The 22607-nt window shown below is 44.7% G+C and overlaps 1 protein-coding gene across 1 annotated transcript in view; it reads left to right on the forward strand.

Annotated features, from left to right (window-relative positions):
• The window catches only part of TG (thyroglobulin), a 711260-nt gene that overhangs the window by 373553 nt on the left and 315100 nt on the right, over positions 1-22607 (forward strand). Inside the window, exons 36-38 of the mRNA XM_086966244.1 lie at positions 1932-2066; positions 2293-2457; positions 6497-6716. Coding sequence (XP_086822370.1) covers positions 1932-2066; positions 2293-2457; positions 6497-6716 — 520 coding nt within the window. The remainder of the gene's footprint in view (positions 1-1931; positions 2067-2292; positions 2458-6496; positions 6717-22607) is intronic.

A 22607-nucleotide genomic window follows, 5' to 3' on the forward strand; every position in this document is an offset into this window, starting at 1 on the left:
GGGAGTCTGCACCCGATAAGATCCTGTTATATTACAGTCTGGTGTTTGCACTCAATAAGAGCCTATGTTGCAAATAATTGCAACCTAAGAGAGTTAAACAAAAAAAACGATTAAACTCGTTCTATGAGTAGATTTGCTATTTGCAACCCCCCAGATTGCTACTCCTGTGTGATTGTTAGAGAAATGGCGTCATGAAAGTGCCCCTCCCACCCGTTCCCTGCAACTCACAAGGGTGTGTACGAATGGTTTGCAGCCTCAGTTTCAGTTGTAAACTCTTGATTGGACACGGACTCCTGAAAAGGATTCCTATCAATTCTCAGAGCAGAAGTTGGCTTGAGTGACAGTTCCACTTGGTGAATGCCGCTGTGGGGGCACAGGTGTCCCCGCAGTGGTGTAACAAAAGCCCCCGAAGCCCCTGCGGTGCGGGGGGAGGTGGGGGTGTTCGCCGAGCTCATTGGTCCCCGCTGGCACTGGCAGGTCCATGGCCTGAGCTCTCCGTACTGGATCTGGAGCGTTGGGGGGCCCCTGCATGCCCTTTAAAGGGGGCCCCCTCACATTTCATTACGCCACTGAGTCCCCATCATCGCTTAATTCTTTCTCAGATGTCCTTTACACAAGTGCAGTTTTTGTTGTCCTTGCAGTTCCTCTGCCAAGTGCTGCAGTCACATCTTTCTGTGAATACGACTGCAGTGGTGGAGATCTGCTGCTTTTACAGCCTCCCTCGCCTCCTCGGTGCATTCTCAGCCAATCGGGAGGATGCTTGCAAGGAATCCGGCCTCATCACTACGTACAGTGTATTCCTCCGAATCGTAACGAATGGTCTTTTGCGAGATTAGTACTTTTGTCGCAGTACAAAAATAGCAATCCAACGGATACTACATCAGTGCATAGTTATCAGTGGCCAGTATTCTGTTCCTCAAAACACCTCCTGTCTTTATGGGGGCGACAGATACAGACCTCGGCCTGCTTAAAAAGTGATTTACAACCAGGGCTCGAGTCGGGGTACCTCGTGGGTGGACGGCGTCCCCCCACTTATTTTACCGGGTGGATGCCGTCCCCCCTGCCAAACAGCTGGACTTCACTCTTTGGCCTCTCTGGTACGAGATCGGAGCTCAAAGCATGCTGCTCACACGCTGACTTCTCAGATGCAATCGCATCTAAGGGGTGTGCGAGGGGAGGCAATGAGCCCGATGGAACAAGCCACCTTTTGTGACATCACTTCCTGTCGTAACGTTACTTCCAGTGACAGCGTCCCCCCACTTCTTTTTTTGGGCTTGTGCCCTGTTTACAACCTCTTTCCTTAAACTACAGTTTATTTTGTTTGACCATGAAGAGGCCTAGTTGCATCCAGTTTATGTTCCTCTTGTAGATGTGCCAAGGTAGTGACATTGGAAATGTAAGATATGGATTATAATCTCTGCCCACACTTCATCAAATTGTGTGCACTCTGGAAATGATTTAAAACATAAATAAATACCATTTAAAGAAACATTGGCAAAACCAGTATATCAAATGCTGTTTATCATATTAATTACTGCCCCATTGTCTTTCCCAATGTTGTAACCAATGCTGTTGCTTTCTGAATAGGATGCATGTTGAATAAACAATTGAATGTGAAGAACAACATGGTGATAACCCGCACTTTTCAGATGTAAAATTGTCCTACTCTTATTTCAACTGAAGCACTTCCTGGAAGTCAGAATGATGCAACAAATTGCCAATACCACTCCTTTGAACGATTGAAAGAATTATTAGCAATAGGTCTTCTGGCAGCTGCGTTATCAATCCAGAACTAATATATGAAGTGTGATGTCATGTCCTTAAATGAGTGAAGTTCAGTGTTTCTGTGAAGCCAGGTTCACCTTGCCTTCGAGTTCTGTTGTGTTTCGTTTGTAAGTCATACTGGTCTGAAATGATTGTTTTTCTTATAGTGCCCTTTGATGCCTGGAAGCGCATAGATTCCTCGTCCACTCTTATTGATGCGTCTCTTCTAAACTTTGACATTGCCCACGTCAGCCTTGATCAGCCCAGTGAATTTGACGCTGCCAGAAATTACTGTTTATCAGGTGAATATTAAAATTTCTCATTTGTTGGTTTTAGTTACATATGCGTTTTATACCTGAACATGTTTTATGACTTGTATTGTGCCACTGAGTTGAATTTGACTCTCCACGAAGAAATGTTGTGAAATCTCATAAAATGTGTGACTTGTCCAAAACTAGATTTCCACACACCTCTCCTCCCAAATTTCTGTTACTTTCAACATTACTTTCATTATTCTTTTTTTCGCAGTGTGTTCCCAAAACTACTCCTGTGTTGTAACTACACTTGATGTGCTGCCGTCAGCAGTGAGATGTGTTTTTTACCCGGAAACGCAGACCTGTACGCACAACCTGGAAGGCCGCCATTGTCAGCTTTTGCTTAAGGAGCCAGCTACCTATATCTATAGGCGGCAAGGTAAGCCTTGTCTCTTACACACTCCTCTTCTGCTCTGTACCCACAGCAAAGGAAAGTCAGTCCGAACAGTGCCCTTTGTCTGACCTTGACATTTCTGGATGGAAGAAAATCAGACTGACCAGGAGGTTCAAAATGGAGTATCAACTACCATTTTTATCGACTTATTTTAATCACACAAGACAATGTGGGTTTATTTTAGAAGCTTTTGAATAGTGCGGCCGCCCCTATTTCTTGGCACAGTTTGGGCGCATCACTGCCAAGTTTCCCATTTTCATGGGTGATTAGCCGCCCCACTCCAGGCTTTCGCTTTAAATTCTAAGACTTGTAGTCCTGGTTTTATATTGAGATAAACAAATCTACCAGCCTCATAATGCAAAGAAGCACCTGCTTTGAACAACTATCGATTAAATGGTCTAGGTAGGAATCTATAATGTGGTATGGAGTTACCACTGTTAGTTTGAGTTTTACTTACCTTATCGATTTGATGGTAGTCAATAAGCGCAACAAAATAGTTAAACTAGAAAAGGAGATATGGCCTAGTGGCTAGAGCTGACCACTTTAGAGTTAAGTAACCAAGGTCTAGATTTGGTAAGGTTTTGTTTTCCCTTTGCACCACGCAAGGGGATGCAGAGTGACGCAAAACCTAGATCATGGGTACTAACAAACTTTCTCTTTGGGGCCAAATTTAGAGTGTTTTAGTGGCCGAAGGCTGCACCTGTAGGGGCGGGGCTAGAGTAAAAAAAACTGTGACCATGAGGTTGAACACAGGCCCTTGCAGCGGAGGCAGTAGTCCACTGAGCCACCAGACACAACATACACACACATGTCTGTCTGTATGTCTGTATCTTTGTGTCTGTCTGTCTGTGTGTCTCTGTCTGTGTGTCTCTGTCTATCTCTATCTGAGTGTCTCTGTCTGTCTGTGTGTCTCTGTCTGTGTGTCTCTATCTGTATGTCTCTGTCTGTGTGTCCCTGTTTCTGTGTGTCTCTGTCTCTGTGTGTCTCGGTGTGTGTGTGCATCTCTGTCTCTGTGTGTGCGTCTCTGTGTGCACCTCTGTCTCTGTGTGTGTCTCTGTCTCTGTGTGTGTGTCTCTTTCTCTTTGTGTGCGTCTCTGTCTCTGTGTGTGCGTCTGTCTCTGTGTGTGTGTCTCTGTGTGTGCATCTCTGTCTGTGTGTGTGCATCTCTGTCTCTATGTGTGTCTCTGTCTCTGTGTGTGCATCTCTGACGGTGCGTCTGTCTCTGTGTGTGTGGCTCTGTCTGTGAGTCTGTCTGTGCTTCTGTCTCTGTGTGCATGCCTGACTCTGTGTGTGTGTCTCTTTGTCTGTGTCTCTCTCTGTCTCTGTGTGTCTCTCTGTCTCTGTGTCTCGCTGTCTCTATGTCTTTCTGTCTCAGTCTCTGTGTGTGTGTCTCTGTCTGTGTATGTGTCTCTCTGTGTGTGTGTCTGTCTCTGTGTGCCTCTGTGTGTTTGTGTCTCCGTGTCCCTGTGTGTGTGTCTCTGTGTGTCGGTGTGTAACTGTCTCTGTGGGTGGAGTAAAGGCTGTGGGAAAAGAGGAAGTAGAAGAGGACGTCTTTGGCAAAACGAAACAGGAAGCTTCCTAAAATGCCCTTTAAAAGTCAGCTGTGAAAACACTTACAGCTGACTTTTTTTTTTATTTCAAAAGATTTTATTAGAAAGATATTTTTTACAATCACAGTACAGAAAGGGCCTGTTAGGAAGCTTTCCGACTGTGCCATGTGTGAGGTCGCAGAGGCCAGAAGCCGGCAGTAAACACAGAAGACGGCTGCAGTAGCATTCTTAGTGAATACGTATCTGATACCTATTTACTACGAATGCTGCTGCGGTCATCTTCTGTTTTTACTGTCGGCCTGACTGGCAATGTAAAAATGCCCTGGAAAGGGGCCGCCAATAAAGGCCTGCCGGGCCGCTGGTAGCCCGCGAGCCGTACTATGAGTACCACCAACCTTGCGTGGCTTGGTAAATTTGTAGTAACGCAAGGGAGCGCAAGTTGCTGCCAGAGACTGGCCCTGCCCTCTAAATGTCACTTAGCTAGCCTCCTGTCCACTGCTGCAGGGACACAAAAGGCAGAAAGGTTTTATCTTCTGAAGATGATCCAGCTCTACATAGTGAGAGCGATCCATGGGTGGAGCGGGGGTGTTCTCACACATCCACCCATGTATTCCGAAGCATTCCTAGATTTACCAACACAGGTAACCCTGAGAATGCGTTAGAATTGTACGCCTTCCCACCAGAGCTGCAGCAAGGAGAAATATCCGTATTTGTCCTTGTTGTTTCCTTTCTATGTTTGCTGCATTCCTCTCAGGATTGATTCGGTGCAGCTAGGTGTACCTCCTTGCACAAAAACAATCCTGCCTGTAACGCAGACACCCGTGCTCCAAGCGCAAGAGAGCCTGCGCTGGTGCTCGGCTGCAGATTGTGCGACCACGCAGGCAGAGGACAGGAATGCACCATGTATTGCTAGATAATGGTGCATTCCTGCCCTCGCCTTCACACGGTGCAGCAAGCTGTCTTGCTGGGTTGCGCTGCGCTGCATGAATTAGTGTTGAAATTGGCCCGAGGTGTGAATCCTGGGCTTGGATCAACATCCTTTCATTCTGGGCAAATCAGTTAATCTCCCAGGGCCAGATGTAGGTCACCAAATACCGGTCGGTAACGCCGATATCCGCCGGTACCAACCGGTATTTGGTGATTGAGAAGTAGGGGGCCTAAATTTTACAGAATCGGTAAATTTACAGATTCTGTAAAATACTGATTCAGTAAATTTACCGAATGGTAAATCTATATGTAGGTGGCACGCAAACAGTGCAACAGGCCCCTAAGAATTCGTTATTTACCATGTAATACTATTGCATGGTAAATAACAAATTCCTGTGTACATGCACATCTGTGCATGTACACCTGTGCCATGTGACACAGAGACATGCCTTAAGGGCATGTCTCTGTGTCACATGGCACACAAGCCTGAATCAGGGGTGCAACAGGGTGTCAAAGTGACACCCTGTCCCCCTTGTCAATTCGGTAATTTTACCGAATCGATAATTACCGATTCGGTAATTGCCATAGGTTCCTATGGGCCTCAAGGCCCATAGGAATCAATGGTAATTACGAATCATTCCGATTCGGTAAAAATTACCGAATAATTACCTACATCTTATTTACCGAATCTAAAATACCGAATCGGTAAAATTCGGTATTTTAGAGTCGGTAAATAAGATTTACCTACATCTGGCCCCCAGTGCCTACAAACACGAGTAGTGTCATCTGGATCTCTTGTAAACGCTACAGTTCCTCTGGGCCAAGTGTGTGCTATATAAAACTGAAAACATACTGTGGCAGAATTCTTCACTGTGATCAAGTCTATGAATTTGCAACGTCAATGTTGTGCCCGTGATTAGCTGTAATATACTCTTAGCAACTGTGCTTGCGAATTTGGAGGCTTGTTCTACAGATTGCTCATGAGAGAGAAGCACGTTTCTCAATAGAGTGGTCCAAATTCCTATGGAGAGGGCAGATGTTGCCTACATATGCTATGATTTCATTTGTTCCAGCGTTAAACATCAGCTTGTTATGGTGTTTCTGGGAAAACAAGTCCTTCAGACTGTGACCGCACAGAGTTTATTTGCTACATTTTTATTAAAAAGATCTGTGTATCCTTTTCGTATCTAAGGTCGTTGCAAATCAGCAGATGATTTTGATCAGATGGAAAATGTATCCATTTCAAAGAGTGGATGAGGGCATCGTTCCTTTTTATACGCAGTATATGCAATGGTATATATTGTTGCTCAGAAGACATTATGTCCCATACAAATCTGTACTTAACTGACTGATGATAATTGAAAACAATGAATCAACCCATTACAAGCTCTTAAATGATACTGGTAGATTGGGCAACCTGAGACCAGTGTATTAGTTTGTTGACATTAGCTTTTTGGCAAAATCTCCTCCATTATGCCCTTTTTTGAAGGCTTACCTGTCACAATACGTCAGACCTTAACTCTTCAAAATGCTCTTATTTCAAACAGATCTGTCAGTAAGCAGCTCTGAGTCCATTGCAACTTCAGCATTTATTGCTTCGCACGGGACTCTTTTTGGAAAATCCCAAGCTGTCCAGATTGGTCGCGAATGGAAGAGTGTCCGTCAGTTCCTGGGCATCCCATACGCTGCGGCTCCAACTGCCGAGAAGCGCTTCCGCTCTCCCGAACCCTACAATTGGACGGAGTCCTGGAATGCGACTGCTCCTCGGTAAGACAGCCCCAGGGTACCACTTGTATACTCCAGGTTGTAGATGGAGCTCATGTTATGACTGAGTGAGATGCTTTGTGGCTTCAGAGGCTGTATGTATCTCCTGCTTTCATAACTTTAGCAAAATAACTGGTTAGTTAACTAGATAGAATTGAGTACCCATAACAGTAGGATTTACCCATATTATAACATATATATTGCTCTGTGGTCTTTTTATCATATGTTTGATTCCTTATATTGGATGAGTATTACGCCTCGCTATCAAACTGCTAGTGCCATTAATCCTCCTTGCTGTTATATTTCTTTAATTTTATTTACTTTACATTCTACTTATCTTTGCTTTTTACTCTATTTAACTAGCTCTCCTCTCCTCCTCTACCACGATGCTCCCTATTCCACTTCAAATCGTTCTCCCCATTAAAAAATTATATGTTTTGAGGCATTGATTTATTTATTTATTGTGAGGGACCTGCAACTGTACACTGCTCCTGAGACCCTCCCTGGGAGCTATGACACTCTTGTAAATATGAGCCAAGCTGATAATGCATGAATGAACGACTAGACTGGAAATCAAAATTATTCTTGGTAAAAAACGTTCTAGCCAGCCCTACCCAACAGGAACCCATAACTAGAATGGGACCATGCGAGCATGTTTAGGCATAGTTAGGTCAAGCAGCCCACCCTACTGGAAAGCAGCCCCCTGAAGACCACTGGCACAGAGTGGCAAAACAACCAGCTTTTCTCTGCATGTGGACAGCTTTTCACTGTGTCTGTGGTTTTGCTACTTGTATGTTTAAATGTACACTCTTCTCCCTGGTCTCTGAGGGCCCAGAAGATCACAGATTGCGCACACCCCTATGGGAATCTCCAGGAACCACCCTAAGCAATCGACATGGTCTGCAGAGTATCTTGTATTTAGGCGCACAGTGTCTGCACAAAGCACTCTTATATAGCACACCTTCAGGTGCATTTTGGGATAAGTGAAGGATGAAGAGTAGAAGGAAATAAGTGCTGGACGAGGATGTCGTTGGAAGGTGTAAGAGGTACTTAATGGAAGTGCAGGAGAGAGGTGCAGTGCTTAATTTGAGCCTGTGATTTCCGGTGCTCTGCATCAACACTTAATTGTCAACACCGGCGCTTGTGACAGTCTGCCACAAGGTGTCGCTGTTTGGTTAATTTAGAGATGGCTGGAATTCCGCCTGCGGTGCTGGAGAATTCCACGCGTGCGCTGTACGGATGGCCCCGGGCCGTCCTCCACACACTCCCACCGTGACATCAGACGGCCGGGGGCTGTCCGACGCACGGAAGCGGGTTTTAATTCAATATACATTGCAAATGACTATTTTGCTGCCCAAGCCGTTCTTATAGCTTTGGGGCCCTGAAATAATCCAAATTGTCACACTTGTAGGAGCGGGATTGTTTGTAGTTGTGTTGTTACAGTCATTGGCAGCGCTGGCTGGGGCAATATGCGGTGCAAGCTGCAGTGGCCTCCTGAGGAGGGCCCTGGCACTCTTTTTAGGTCTCGTACTAGAGTCGCACTACGCAGCAGTGTGGGCAGAGCTCCGAGATTTAATGTTTTCTAGATGTTTTCTACAGTGGGGCTTGAACCCGCCCCTCTTCTCCATTGGCTGGCTTCCTAAACGGAGGCCAGCCATTGGAGGAGAGGGGCGTCACTCCATTCAAGCCCCGTCTTTTCCAGATTCGGGGGCGTTTCTCTCTAGTCTTTGGATTTTTTAAGCCCCGCCCCTTTTCTAGTGGTGGGCGTTTATGGGCATTTTTTTTTTATTCCGTTTTTTTCACTGTGTTATTAACACCGGCAATTTCATTATGACCATTTTGTTATTTTTGTTATTTTCTGTTTAGTTGTTTGGAGTTTTCTTGCATTTCTTCTCGGTGATATCACGTTTGTATAATTAATCACGCAACACCAGAAACTTTGCTGCTCACTTTGTTCCGTAGTTGTTTCCGTTTACACTCTCCAAGATGGCGCCCATTTCTAGCATCAGCAGTCCTATTTCTATTTTCATGACCACCATTCGATCACGTTGTATACGTTCTGCGTGTGGTGTTAGTAGAGGAGCTTGTATCGTGTCAGATCAAGGAGCGAAGCCCGTGTTTGAGTCGTCCGGTTATTCCTGTTGGTAAGTTTTAAGCGGCTTGTACGAAGTTACGAGTAGTAGTCTCGAGGTGGAGTATGTATGTATGTATGTATTGGTACTCTTTTATAGCGCATGTCTGTCACCCAACGGGTATCCTGGCGCTTTGACTAGAAGGAACCTGCTTCGCACCATGCTGACTTACAAGAACTAAAGTGATCTAACCCTAGGAAAGAGATGTGTTTTTAAATTTTTCTTAAAGGAATTGAGATCATTCATGCTTCTCATTCCTAGCGGAAGAGTGTTCCATAGCCTGGCTGCCGTAAAGCTGAAAGATCGACCTCCCAGCCGCAATCTCAGAACTTTAGGCACCACAGCAAGGTAAGCAGAAGCCGAACAAAGGGATCTGGACAGAGTGTACCAATGGAACATATTCTGTAGTGGCACTGGGCCTTGTACATGAAGGGCCCTAAATACAATACATAAAGATTTAAAATCGATCTGCTGAAGGACCGGTAACCAGTGAAGGTCTCTTAATGCCTGAGATGAAGAGTCAAGGCGGCGACGAGCAAGCGCTAATTTGGCTGCGAGATTCTGCACCCGTTGCAGTTTTCCTATCAGAGTAGATGGTGCTCCGAGAAATAGAGCATTACAGTAGTCCAAGTGACTTACAATAATGCTCCTCACCACCTCTGGCCTGCTGTCCATGGGAAGCATCGGAAGGACCTTTCTCAGCATGCGAAGCAGTCCCATTCAAGTGCTCACTGTTTTATTGACGGCTGCATCCAGTTGGAGGTTGGACCCAAACATCACTCCCAGATTACGGACCGAGGTGGTAGACACAGTCGTGCTCTGGAAGGAAGGCGGCCAAAAGTCCGGCGGGAGAGGTGTAGGGACACGATCAGTAGTGCAGTGTAAGACTTCTGTCTTAGAGCTGTTAAACTGCAGCAAATTCTGATTCAGACAGTCCGCAGTTGCGAGCATGCAACGGTGGAAGGTGTCTAACGCCACTGCTTCCTTGCCCTCAAGCGAGAAGACAAGTTGAGTGTCATCCGCGTAATTCGTCACCGCTATGCTGAAAGATCTAATCAACGCAACCAGGGGCCGCAGGTACAGGTTGAAGAGGATAGGGCTGATGGCCGACCCTCGTGGAACACCTTGCTCCACTCTTCTGATGGTAGATTTGAAAGGTGGTAATGACACTACCTGGTGACGATTTCCAAGGTAAGATGTCAGCCACTTCAGGGCATGGCCTGTCACCCCTACTTCCTCTAATCTTTTAATCAGAATTGCATGACTGACTGTGTCGAATGCGGCTGACATATCGAGCAGCACTAAAAAGGCTGCTCTTCCATGGTCGGCTCGCGTCCTGAGATCGTCTAGCACAGTCACCAACGCTGATTCCGTCCCGTGGGCCGGTCTAAACCCGAATTGAACCTCATCCAAGCAGGACCCGGTCTCCAGGTACTTAGACAGATGTTTTGTAACCCACTTTTCCAGAATCTTTATTGGAAACGGGAGCAGGGAGATAGGTCGATAATTCGCTGGGCAAGCCGGGTCCAAGGTGTCCTTTTTAAGAAGAGGGGATACCACGGCTAATTTCCAGCAGTCTGGTACCCGTGCTGAAACCAGGGACTGATCACAGATGGCAAACAGCGGGGGGAAAAGTTCTTCCCGGAACAGCTTCCAGTGTTTATGTGGAAGCGGGTCCAAAGGTGATCCCGACGACACGCTGTGAGCCAAGGAACAGAATTCCTCAAAAGTTGGAGAAGGAAAACAGTCCAACCTGGCAGAGCTGGGGGTTATTTCTATAGTAGGCCCGGGATGCGTTTCAGTACATCCTTGAGGATTACCGCTGGATGTAACGTCAAGATTGTTCAGAATGGCTGCGATTTTGTCCTCAAAGGCCTGTGCCAGTGAATCGCACAGAGACTGAGATGCGGAGATAGCATTAGCCGCACTAGCAGGGCATGACAGGTCATTCACAATCTTAAACAAGGTCTGTGATTTGTTTACTGCCACCAGCAAAGACTCTTCCAAAAACCTGGCCTTCGCACATTTAATCTGTGCTTTATAGATGGACAGGGCCTGTTTGTAGAGAGCCCGATCGGAGTCCAGGTAATTCTTTCTCCAAGTGCGCTCGGCCCGCTTATATTGGAGTTTAAGTTGAAGCAACTCCTCGGAAAACCATGGCATAGCCGGAATAGGCCTGTTTCTGATTTTCCGTAAAGGGGCCAAGGAGTCTAGGGAGGACGCGATCCGTTGGTTAAGCCTTTCGTAGCTCAAGTCTACGTTTTCCTCTAAGGTAAAACCCTCTGAGAGTAGTGAAGGTAGAGGGGACTGACTCAAAAGTTTTGACCATTGTCTGGTACTTTTAACCCCACCTGAATTCATATTTCTCCCCTGCCCCACCTTGGGCGTAAGAGAGAAATGCACCAGCGCATGGTCCGTCCAGCACTGGGGCAGGATGTTCCGTACAGTTACATACTCTGGATCTGCAAAAACTAGGTCCAGTATGTGGCCCTTTAAGTGGGTATGGGTGAGGACCAACTGCTGCAGCTGAATACTCCGGCAGGTCTGGGTCAGGTCTGTGAGCGCTGTATCTCCAGAACCGCCTAACCAGAGATTGAAATCTCCTAGTACCATTAACGTTGAGTGCGAGGTGGATAAATCAAGGATTAGCTCAATCAGCCCTGTCACAGCCGAAAAAGGGCTGGATGGAGGTCTATAGCAGAGCAGACCGGTAAATAGAGCGCCCCCCTGCCCATTCAGAGAAAAGGCTAGTAGTTCACAACCAGGAATGGTCTTGATGTCAATCAGGGATAGATCTATTGACTCTCGGAAAATTAAACCCAGTCCTCCCCCTCTAGCACCAATCCGAGGGATGCGCCTGATTTTATATCCAGAGGGGCAGGCCAAGCCCAGCTCCACTGCACAGTCCGTGCTTGTCCATGTCTCTGTCATGAGTAGAATATCTAACTCATGGCAGTCAATTATGAAGGCAATATCTCCGTGATGTGAACACAGCGACCTCACGTTCAGAAGACCGCAGCTAAAAGAGTCTGTCTGCTTCCCCGATGCTACTGCTAGTCCCCTTAGCGAGGAACTGGTGTTAATGCATAGGAGTTCATCTCGAGTGTAGGTGATGGTCTCCTGAGATGGTAATCCAGGGGGACCGGCCCCCGGCGCGTCCGTTGCGCGAACGGGCGCAAACGGGCTTACCTCTGGCGCACCTCCGGCGCCCCTGCGGCGCCCCCGCTGCGCACCGTCGCTGCGCGCCTGTCTAGCAGCCATCTTAAAAAGCCAAGGCTAAGAGATCACGTGGGTCCTGGCAGGGCGAGTGGCTCTCCCTCACCCAAGATGGCGCTCCGTGAGGAAATCCTTCTCCCCAACCCAAGATGGTGCTCTGAAACCGGCGCGATGATTACACAGTGCCCCCGAGTCCCTTCTACCCCACGAAGTGTGGGTGTGCAGGAACTAAATGCGGGTAAGAGCTCCCTGTAATTCCCTCTAAGCGGCGCAGGCAAAAGAAATGTAGAAAGAGCGGCGCAAAGCAAAGGAATAACAATTTTAAAATAATAAAGTCATCTAACCTAACTGGCCGGTCATGGAGTGAGCGTACGAGGGTCACCGTACCACGGCCATTGAGTAACTGCGTCTCCATCCAGAGTGTGCTTGAGACGTTGGATCGGGTAATTCACCACGTTATTAAACACTAAGGTATGACATCTCCTTTTCAAGAGATTTCCATGAGTTTTCGCGTATTTAGATGCATTCGGATACATTCTTATTCTCTTTCACTGACGGCCTGGTATAGTGGTATTCCGGAGGAGGTTTACAGAAGAGTTTATCACTGAGTATCTTTGAACACTTCTTATTAGTAAGTTATTTTATGTGTTAGCCTTCAAACAGCCACCGTTTTCATTTCCAGATTATTTTTTACACTTATTGTGTTTTTTTGGCTCTGTGTGTGCGTGGCTCTGTGTGTGTGTGGCTCTGGGGGTGTGTGTGTGTGGCTCTGTGTGTGTGTGGCTCTGTGTGTGTGTGGCTCTATGTGTGTGTGTGTGGCTCTGTGTGTGTGCGTGGCTCTGTGTGTGTGTGGCTCTGTGTGTGTGTGTGTGGCTCTGTGTGTGGCTCTGACTCTGTGTGTGTGTGCGGCTCCGGCTCTGTGTGTGTGTGTGTGTGGCTCTGTGTCCGCTAATACTCTCTACTACACTCTAATGCTCACCTATTGCCATTGTAAATGACAATACCATTAATTTCTGTTTAAAAAAAAAAGAAAAAAATGCCATTTCCAATGCCAATAGCTCTAACTTTAACAAAGCTGAGATCATTGCATTGTAAATGCTTGTTCTTTTTTTTATAAATTAAGCCCTGGCGAGGGGGCTCGGTTAGGGAATCACATCACTTTCAATATGGTAACCATGTAGGCATCTTTATTATCTCTCACCCTTCTAATAGATTCTCACCTTTGGTTTGGGGTCATGAGTCAGAAAATAATAAACTTTATTGCTAGCTTGAATCGCAGCCACCAACCCTATATTATGCTGATTATGCCTCTGTACATGTATTGGATCTCCGAATAGGCGAACCTGATAATACATAACATTGCTAAAGCACAAAAGCCTTGTCCACACCTACATTTATCACACAATCCTTCCTAAAATGCACATTTAGGTTTCTTCATAATCATATTTTATGACACATTTCTGTGTAATTTAGATTGTCTTTATATTTAATGATATTTTGCTTTTTATGAAAAGTAATACCATTTAGATACATTTGTGAATTTTACTCATAACTGATTTAGCAACAGTATTTAAAAGTGTTTATTCACAACACTCTGCAGTTGTAAAACTAGTCATAAATTATAGGTACTCTTTGCCTGTTGATTTTAAGAGTAAACTAATAAACAGAAACCATATAACAGTGTTATGTAGTCCAATTCACTTAAATATGTTGTACAAATTTGACACTTTCAGAGAATTACTTTTGGAAATTGAAATATACATTTGGGGGAGGAGTCCAGGATAGATGGCTAAGCCCTAGGATTCTCTCTGGGCCGGAACCTCAAGGTGCCCTGCAGTTTCCATCCACAACTTACCAGCTGAATCATCTTCAGAAAATAAAACCTTTATGCCTTTTTTGTCCCTGCAGCAATGGACAGGAGGCTAGCTAAATGACATTTAGAGGGCAGGGCCAGTCTCTGGGAGCCAACTGAGTCAGAAATCCTTCAGTCGCCTTTGCAAGAAGTCAAGCAGATTTTTTTCTTCTTCGGGGGTTCTTTCAGGTCAAGCTGAAGAAATGGTGATTGGACGCCTTTCTTATCATCTGTTCTAGCCAGTCATTTGGTTATTTACATACCCAATCTTAGCAGAATTCCCACCAAAAAAACCCTCATTTTTCAAGCATGTTAACTCAATGTAAACCTTCTCGATGCTCTTTGTTCTAGAAGCCCCTATCCATCTCCCCCTGGGAGGAGCCTGGTCCCTCCAGGTCCATCTCTGGAAGTGGGAAACTCCTCCCCCAACCCTCCCGGTGTTATAACAGCGTTCTGTCCACGGTGGCCAGAGATAAATGCCTGTGAGACATCTGGACTTGAAAAGGTTGCTATAACTCGGGTCTCCATTTGGAGCTCCACTTGAAAAAGGAGCCTGCTTTGGCAGTCCTGTCTGTTTCCATCTGTTTCTGCACCCACTCAAAGACTCATCCCTGCTAAGTAATTAATTGTTTACGCAACAACGCTTATCTGCTCTTAGAAGTGGCTGGGCTTTAGGAGCCCAGTACTTCAGAGCTAATTGGGGATGCTAATTACAGATGCAGGGAGAAAAGAAGGCCGGTAGAACTGGTTTAATTACAGTTTATTTTCGGGCAGCTCAAAGCACTTTGTTAGAAACACTTTCCCAATGCCTTTATCAAAATCTACGTTAACCATTTAATTTGATTTGTGAAAAATACATTTTAAGCAAGCTTTAAAATATTTCCTTAGGCTGAGCTGTAAAAAACAACGTTTATTAAAAGCAGACCTGTTCATGGTTATTTAACTGGACATAAACAGTGAAAAAACATTTTTGGCAAATTTGCATTATTGAGACACACTTTCCTTTAATAGTTAGTTTCTTTTTTACTTTACCCCTCTGCTTCTTGAGAGTGACCTATCAAGTTTGTGGAAATATGTTTTTTTTTACAGTTTGAAGCACTTTTCCTAGCCGTGCCTCACTGCAGTGGTTTTAAAATTGTAGTCTAGTCTGGGAAAATGTTTTTTTCTATAGCCATATATTTTCCCATATATGTGGGTAATTTAAATATACACAGAACGCTACCATAGTCTAATTAGAAAGTTAAATAAGCCACATGTGTGTAACCAATTTAAAGTATATTTTTAGGGGGAAAGGGCACGTATTATCACATTTAATGGTAGTGTCATGACACACTGATTCCTAATCCTAGCGAAACCAACAAGAACAAGCATTGACAAAGAGCATATGTCTGACCTTGACATTGAGGTGCAATGGTTACTTTTTGTTTAATTCAGCATATGCCAAAAAAATAAAAAGAAAAGAAAACGTAGCCACATAAATGTGGCCACAATGTGCGTACAATAATATTGTTACATTAAAAAAATGATTAGAGATTTTTTTTTTAAAGCATTTCAGTTGGGTCATGCATTTTACCATTACTTTTTATGAAGGTGAAGAGTAGAAATTATCACTCAACAAAGCACTCACATTGCAGTCTGCTACAATAACACCAACCTTTAAAAGGACACATTAAGTAAATCAGCACATAACCGGAGCACCAATCTTTAAAACTAATAACCCCCCAAAAAAATTGCTAACTCTGTAAAAGTGCTTTGGGTCACATATACAAAACTTCAGAATTGTGATTTCCTAATTGCGATCCTTAGTGAATTGCAATTAGGAAATCGGCATTCATAATGTAAAACTTAAAAAATGTCGAAAACGATTCCTAATGTGTCGCAAATTGACCTACCTCATTAATATTAATGAGGTAGGCTGCAATTTGCGACCCAATAGGAATCGCAGCCATCACAGAGATGGTGGCCTTTTAAATAAAGCAATATTTTTTTTAAATTGCAGCCCATTTTCCTTAAAGGAAAACAGGATGGGGTTTCAAAAAAATAAATCAAAAGCAATCTTTTCATTTTTTAAGAGTAAGCAAAGGTCTGTGGTCTGTTTACCACCATTTATCGAATGGCGGTAATTTGCGAATGTTTTGATGCCACGTTTCGGTTGCTAAACATTCACACATCCCACTGTGATTCGGTATTAGGAAGGACTACCTAAACACGCCCCTTCCTAATACCGACTTGCAAATCCTCAAATGCGATTCGGCGACAATTAACCGAATTACTATTTGGGTTTTGAACATGCCAAAAAGCATTGTTGCTGTCGCAAACTAGCCGATTCTACGAATCAGGCCATTTGCAACAACAAATATGGTTCGTACATGTGGCCCTTTGTGACTGAAGGAAAGGAACTCTTTTAAAGCGGATGTTAACAATGTGCAAAAGCTTTGTTCAATCATTTAACTTGAAGGGGGTAAATGGGTAAAGAGGGCTGACCCATTGCCCATTTGGTATGCTTTGGTGGGTGGAAACAGAATATAAGTGACAATTTAACACACCAGTGGATGAAGCCTACTGACCAAAAGTCCTTCTATGTATGTAGATTATGTAGGACGTTTGTGGTAAACAATAGTCTGCTGAGATACCTTAAGCTGCTTTAATGGTGGGACAGTACAAAAATGATGTTACTTCTTACAGGTATTCTGATGACAAAAATATAGTGGCCATAAAATATTGAAAAATCTTCTTAATGCTCATTTTTGCTATACTACAATATCTTTATATTGGTGAGATCAAATTAACTAAGGCACATTTTGAAAACTATACAAAGTGATGAGAAAGTTTAACTAGGGTATGACAGAAACATGCTGATTACACCAACGTACCTTTCTGAAGTAATGTCTTGGTAAGTGTCCTTTGAGTTAGTATGGTTCAATTCCTTTATATCAACTGATTTAAAAAAAAAATCCTTCAACAGCATCCATAACATCCAACGCGATTTGTTTCATAAATTGAGACTTATTCTTCACGGCCCAAAGTGCTTGGAATCTGAGTAGGTGGTCTATTTTGTTTTTACCCCAAGACAACATCCGGAATGTTAAGAATGGAGCGTATGAGTCCCCTGGTTAGCGAAATGCTGGGTAAATTCGAGTACAGATCTTCCAATAATGTCCAGACTGCATGTTGTACGAAAATGTGTAAAACGGCAGTACTGTCATACAAATATGTGATATAAATCTGTTATAACTGTTTACGACTTGACTAAACATTAAGTATAGAAGTAGTCTCCGAATATTTTTCAGTAATTGTGAAATCTCTTTCTTTGTGTTTGTGCTTCCACTACCCTTTTCTAAAAATATATGTACTTATTTTGCCGATGAGCACATATCTTTGGCCTGGTTTCAGCCCATAGCCTCTAGTATTCAGAATATACATTTCTTTTTTGCATGATGGGTATTCCTTTAAAAAATGTGAATGCCTCCTATTTCTAACCCTTCCTTCCTCCAGTATATTTCTTTTAATGTTGAATCTACTTATTTGACTTGTAGTTTGAAACACCATTTCCATAGCTACATTATAGATTTTATTCAACTGCAATTATTGGGCAGAATGTACCATTGGCCAGGCACTGGCCAGGTGCCTCCCAGTGCTGTGTTTGTTTTATTTTCTGTGATGAGCAGGTCAATTCATTGCACTGTGCCAGGTATACTAATTTGATCAGTACAAAGAAACAATTCATAAGCATTTGTAAAAATCCTTATTCCTATATGCAAATCCTTGTGAATGGCTGCAAGTGCAGAGATGGGGCAGATCCCTGCATTATCCCTGCATTTTTATTTACAATATCCATGGTTTGCAACCACACTCCAATAAAGGCTTGGGGTCACAATTCCCTAATAACTGACCCACCACAAAGGGACTTTTGGAGGAGCAGCAGTACATGGACCAGTGTGTTCGCCCTCCCCATTCCTACTGTTTCATGTTACTCAGGAGAAGCTGCCCCTCACAGAGAGCTTCCACCTTGCACTGACAAGAACAGTTAGTAAACTTTCATTTAATTGCAACCACTGCAGATCATTGATACATTCTCTGGTGTTTCCAAAGAGAATGGCCTAAACCCATTTGTTACTCCCTTTCCTTTGTCATTTGAAAGAAGTAGTTGTGGGTACTTCATGTGTCAAAATGACAAAAGGACCATGTTTCCATAGGAAAAGCATTTCTTGACTTACCTATAACTTTGGGGTCATTTGAGGAAGCATCACAAACCTTTCCCCAAAAGTGCGCCGGACATTCTAGTTGTGCACAGAAAGTTTCGGGTGATCTATCAAGAAGGGGCAAAGAAAATGCTTGGGTCAAAAAAGGGTGTTTCCCATGTTAATTCCAATAGAGTCTTTAGACACACCAGCAACCCAAACCAAGGGACGGAGTTATACCAAATTTGGCAGAAAGGAAGCTTTTGGCCTGCAGACTATGCAGATGTAATTTGGTGTAAATCCATTTAGTAGTTTGCGAGAAATTAAAGGAAATCCAAATTTGTATATCTACGACTGCGAAGCGTACGCGAATAATGACGAGCACTCGTAGAGATCTGCAGAGCTCTGATTGGCTACCAACACTTTGACCAGAAAGTATTGGTAGCCATCTTGGGACTCAGCTTCAGCCGAGTCCCAAAACAAAACACAAAAAAATTCAAAGGGGGCCAGGAAAGTACGAATACCCTAACCGCCTTGCATTGGTCCTGGGCACCAGAGGGATCCTGGCAGGGAAAAAAATATTTTCTTTTGTTAATTCAAGTTGATAATTGTGAATACCACTGTGAATTGAAAAAAAAACAAGTGTGGTCCCCGGCGCTTGTTTTGAAAAGAGCCCCCGGGTTAGCCAAATACTGGGGGCGCTTTTTATAAAGGGAAGGGGGGTGCATGGGGGCCCCCTCCTAAGGCCCTTTCGGCCCCAGAAACCACCAACTCTCTAGGGCTTTATTTGCGTGGACCCCCTCCTGTGCTTCAGAGATTCCCCGAGGACCACCACCTCCCCGGGGCAAAAAATTAAACAATTTACGGGGGCCACAGGACCCACCAGGAACCGCCACCTCCCACAGTCTTTTAAAATATATAATATTGGGAGGGGGGCTGTGCAGCCCCCCCCTCTTGGAACATATACGGCCCCCGGGACCACCACCTACCTGGGATCGACCTGTGCACAGTGAAGGAGGGGTACTGGGATACTGGTCACGGGATGCCCACCCCTGAGACACAGCGGTTTCCTCGGACTTGGCAGTATCTGTGAAAGCGGGGGACTAGAGGCTCCCTCCGCGGTCCTTGAAATGCACACTGGGTGCCCTAGGTGGGTCCAGGGCACCCAGGGAGACATGGCTGGGCCCCGGGGAATGGGGCCACCGAGGCTAAAATCATCGCAGGGTCCCCTCCCCTGTTGAACTATGGCCAGGCCCTAGAAGATGGGGCTCCAGGGGCCGAAATCAGCTCAAGGAGGGGGAGCTACACAGCCCCTTTCCCTCATTAAATTTTGAAAGGCCATTTTGGCCCTAATGCTCACTTCACAAAAATGACATCTCAACGGGAGGCACTTACAAAGAAAAACATAGCAGATGCCCCCAGGCAGCTAAGGAAAAACAGCACGGGTGTGAAGCGGTTTACCCAAGATCACACGTTTGAGGTGACATCTTTATGCCGTGATTAGAATTAATTTCTCAGCCGTTACACCAAACCGCTTACTGAGGTGCATTACAGGAACAACAATTCTTTATATTTAAGACAAAAAGTGAGAACATCATAACGTTGAGGTACCACATTGGAATAATATGGATAGTCACATGAAAAACAATCCACTAGTGAGAACCAGTGGTGTGCGCGCACCACAGAGGAGCAGGGCCGGGAACCGAAAGTAGTGGTGCGCTCGAACCACAGAGGAATGGGCCGAGGGAGCGCGGCAGCAAGACGAACGCGCGATCCTGCGCGTGCTGGCCACCATCGGGAATGGGCGGAGCAAAGGCGGGACATGCTCGTGCCTTTGCCCAATTGGGTGCGTGCTTTTTTTAAAAAAGCACACGAAAGGCCAGTGGCGGCAGCGGAAACCTGCTTACACACACGAGCGTGTGAGCAGCTTTCAAAAACCCCACACATAAGGGCTCTTGGGCTGGCTGAGCAGTGCTGCGCACTGCATCGCGGGGTCGAGCCCAAAAAAGGATCTCAAATACTTTGGGGAAGTGAATGCATCGTTAATCTATTGGAGCGCAATCTGTAGGTGACTGTGAAAGGTGGGTTCTTTGTTGTGCTGTCCTCCTAGTGAGAGCAGAATCCATAGTTCTGCTTTTAAATTACTACGAGTATGAAAATGTACAAATCACTTGAAAGCTTCACCTATTTGGCCCGCCCACCTTAGTATTATTCAAAGGTCTTCTTGCCTTTTACCTGGATGATGGACAGCTTAATCAGCGGGCCCCCAGTACTTTTCCCAGTAAAGAGTTTTTGATGCAGAGGGTAATGAGGACATCTCTTCCAGAGAAAGAACCATTTACTTCATATAGTTAAGAGGAAAGACCCTTGTCTTGTGGAGATTTACCTCTGTGTAGTTTTGCTGTCTTCTATATAGGAGTATTCATGTTATATCATATTTCTGGATAAATACACACCAGGAACAATCACACTCCCAAAACGCACACTGGGTCACTGGCAACCTTTCCTTGTGCTCCATTATGCAGATGTAGTGAAGAATATGTACTGGACATTTACCCAAGGAGGTAGCACTTAGTAATTTACTAATAGAAAGTACTCCACTTGTGTAGATATTTTGTGCAAGACTGTGGATCCTTGTTGGATAAAAGGTCAGGTGTGGTTCCTTTGTGGCTGTGTCACTCACACAGCTGACATACCCACACAGAAACGTATATACTCACTCACCTACCCACTCACAGATACACTCAGACACTCATGTACCCACTCAAGACCCATACAGCCATTTGCACATCCATTCACAGACCCATTCAGACACTCATGTACCCATTCACAGACCCACTCAGACACATACACCACTCACATACCCACTCTGACACTCATGCACCCACTTCCAGATCCACTCAGAGACTAACAGACCCACTTACAGACCCACTCAGAGACTAACACACTCACCTACAGACCCACTCAGAGACTAACACACTCACCTACAGATCCACTCAGACACTCATGCACTCACTCACAGACTGACTCATGAAGGCACTCGCAAACCCATTCAGACACTCTCACACCCACTCACAGACCCCCTCAGACACTCACACACCCACACACCCACCCACTCACACATTCAGTGAGACACTTATGCAGCCACTCCCAACCCTCACAGACATTGACATACCCATTGAGACACTTACACAGTCACTCATACACCAACTGAGACACTCATGCACGTACTCACATACACAATCTCAAAGGTTACAGGTTACAGTTAAGAAATACAATTTAAATAACCTTAGAAATGTACGTAATAAACCAAAGGTTACAGTGACGTTATAGTTAGGAAACAACATTAAAAAACTGTAGAAGTTCACTGAACAAACCAAAGGTTACAGGGACGATATAGTTGGGAAATAGAATTAAACAAACCTTTGAAATTCACAGAAAAAAACAAAGGCTGCAGGGATATTATAGTTAGGCTCATTGCACTGAAATTGAGCAGTTATAATTACCTGACCTAACTATAACTTACTCCCTCGCAGTGTACTGCTTATGACCTCATATATTACATTACTATTGACAAGGTCAGTGACATCACTGATGACATCTCAAATTACATCACTGATGACTTCATCCACAGAACCACTTGTGCATCCACTCACAACTACATAAGCATCTCATACACCCACTCTCCCATCCACACAACCACTCATATATCCATTTACAGACCCATACAACTTTCATATCCACTCACTCATGCAGTTACTCGCCCTTACAGATACTCATGCACACACGCACACACTCACTCATCCATACAGCGACTAACTCACCCACTCACTCACTCATTGTCATGAGGCTCCAAACGCTTTACGGAGGCAGACTGTAGCTAGTCCCAATCTCCTGCCGACCGGTGTCGCAGCGGTTAAGCTCCTAAACCAGCCGAGAGGGGAAAGGGGAAGTGGATAGAGGGAATAGACACTCCCGTTGCTGAATGCCGAGGTCAAGGTCTGGAGTCTTCTAATTGTTTCTTCCGACCATCTTGGCATGGATGTCTAATGCACAGAGAAGGGGAATTAAGAAAACACACTTACCAAGATACTCTAATTACAATTCTATAATTAGCACTTATCCTACCAGCTGGCGAGGGAGTCTGCGCCTCTCTTCTGTATTTTTGTGCTTGACTGGAAGCCCTGTCTACAAATGAAAGATCTTATTACTACTGAGCTAACTGGCAGTGTACTCTTGGGGAATTAACTAAGTTTCACCTTGCATACCTGTGAGCTTCTCTTTACTGCGGGTTATATTCACTGTCTTCAGGTAGACTTTCTTCAAGAACTATTTACAAGAGTCTTAAGTAACTGCATCCTCCACAAGCGCGCAAAAAGGATAGGGGAAGGAACAGAGGGAAGGATAGAATAGGAAAAGCGCAAGCTGGGAGGGAACGATAAATAGGCAAGCTGACAGCTCCTCAGCGCAACAACTGTAGTCTTACTGTAGGTCTGTGGTAGAAGTGGCTCTG

Source organism: Lissotriton vulgaris, chromosome 4_1, assembly GCF_964263255.1.
Source record: "Lissotriton vulgaris chromosome 4_1, aLisVul1.2, whole genome shotgun sequence".
NCBI classification, from domain to species: domain Eukaryota; kingdom Metazoa; phylum Chordata; class Amphibia; order Caudata; family Salamandridae; genus Lissotriton; species Lissotriton vulgaris.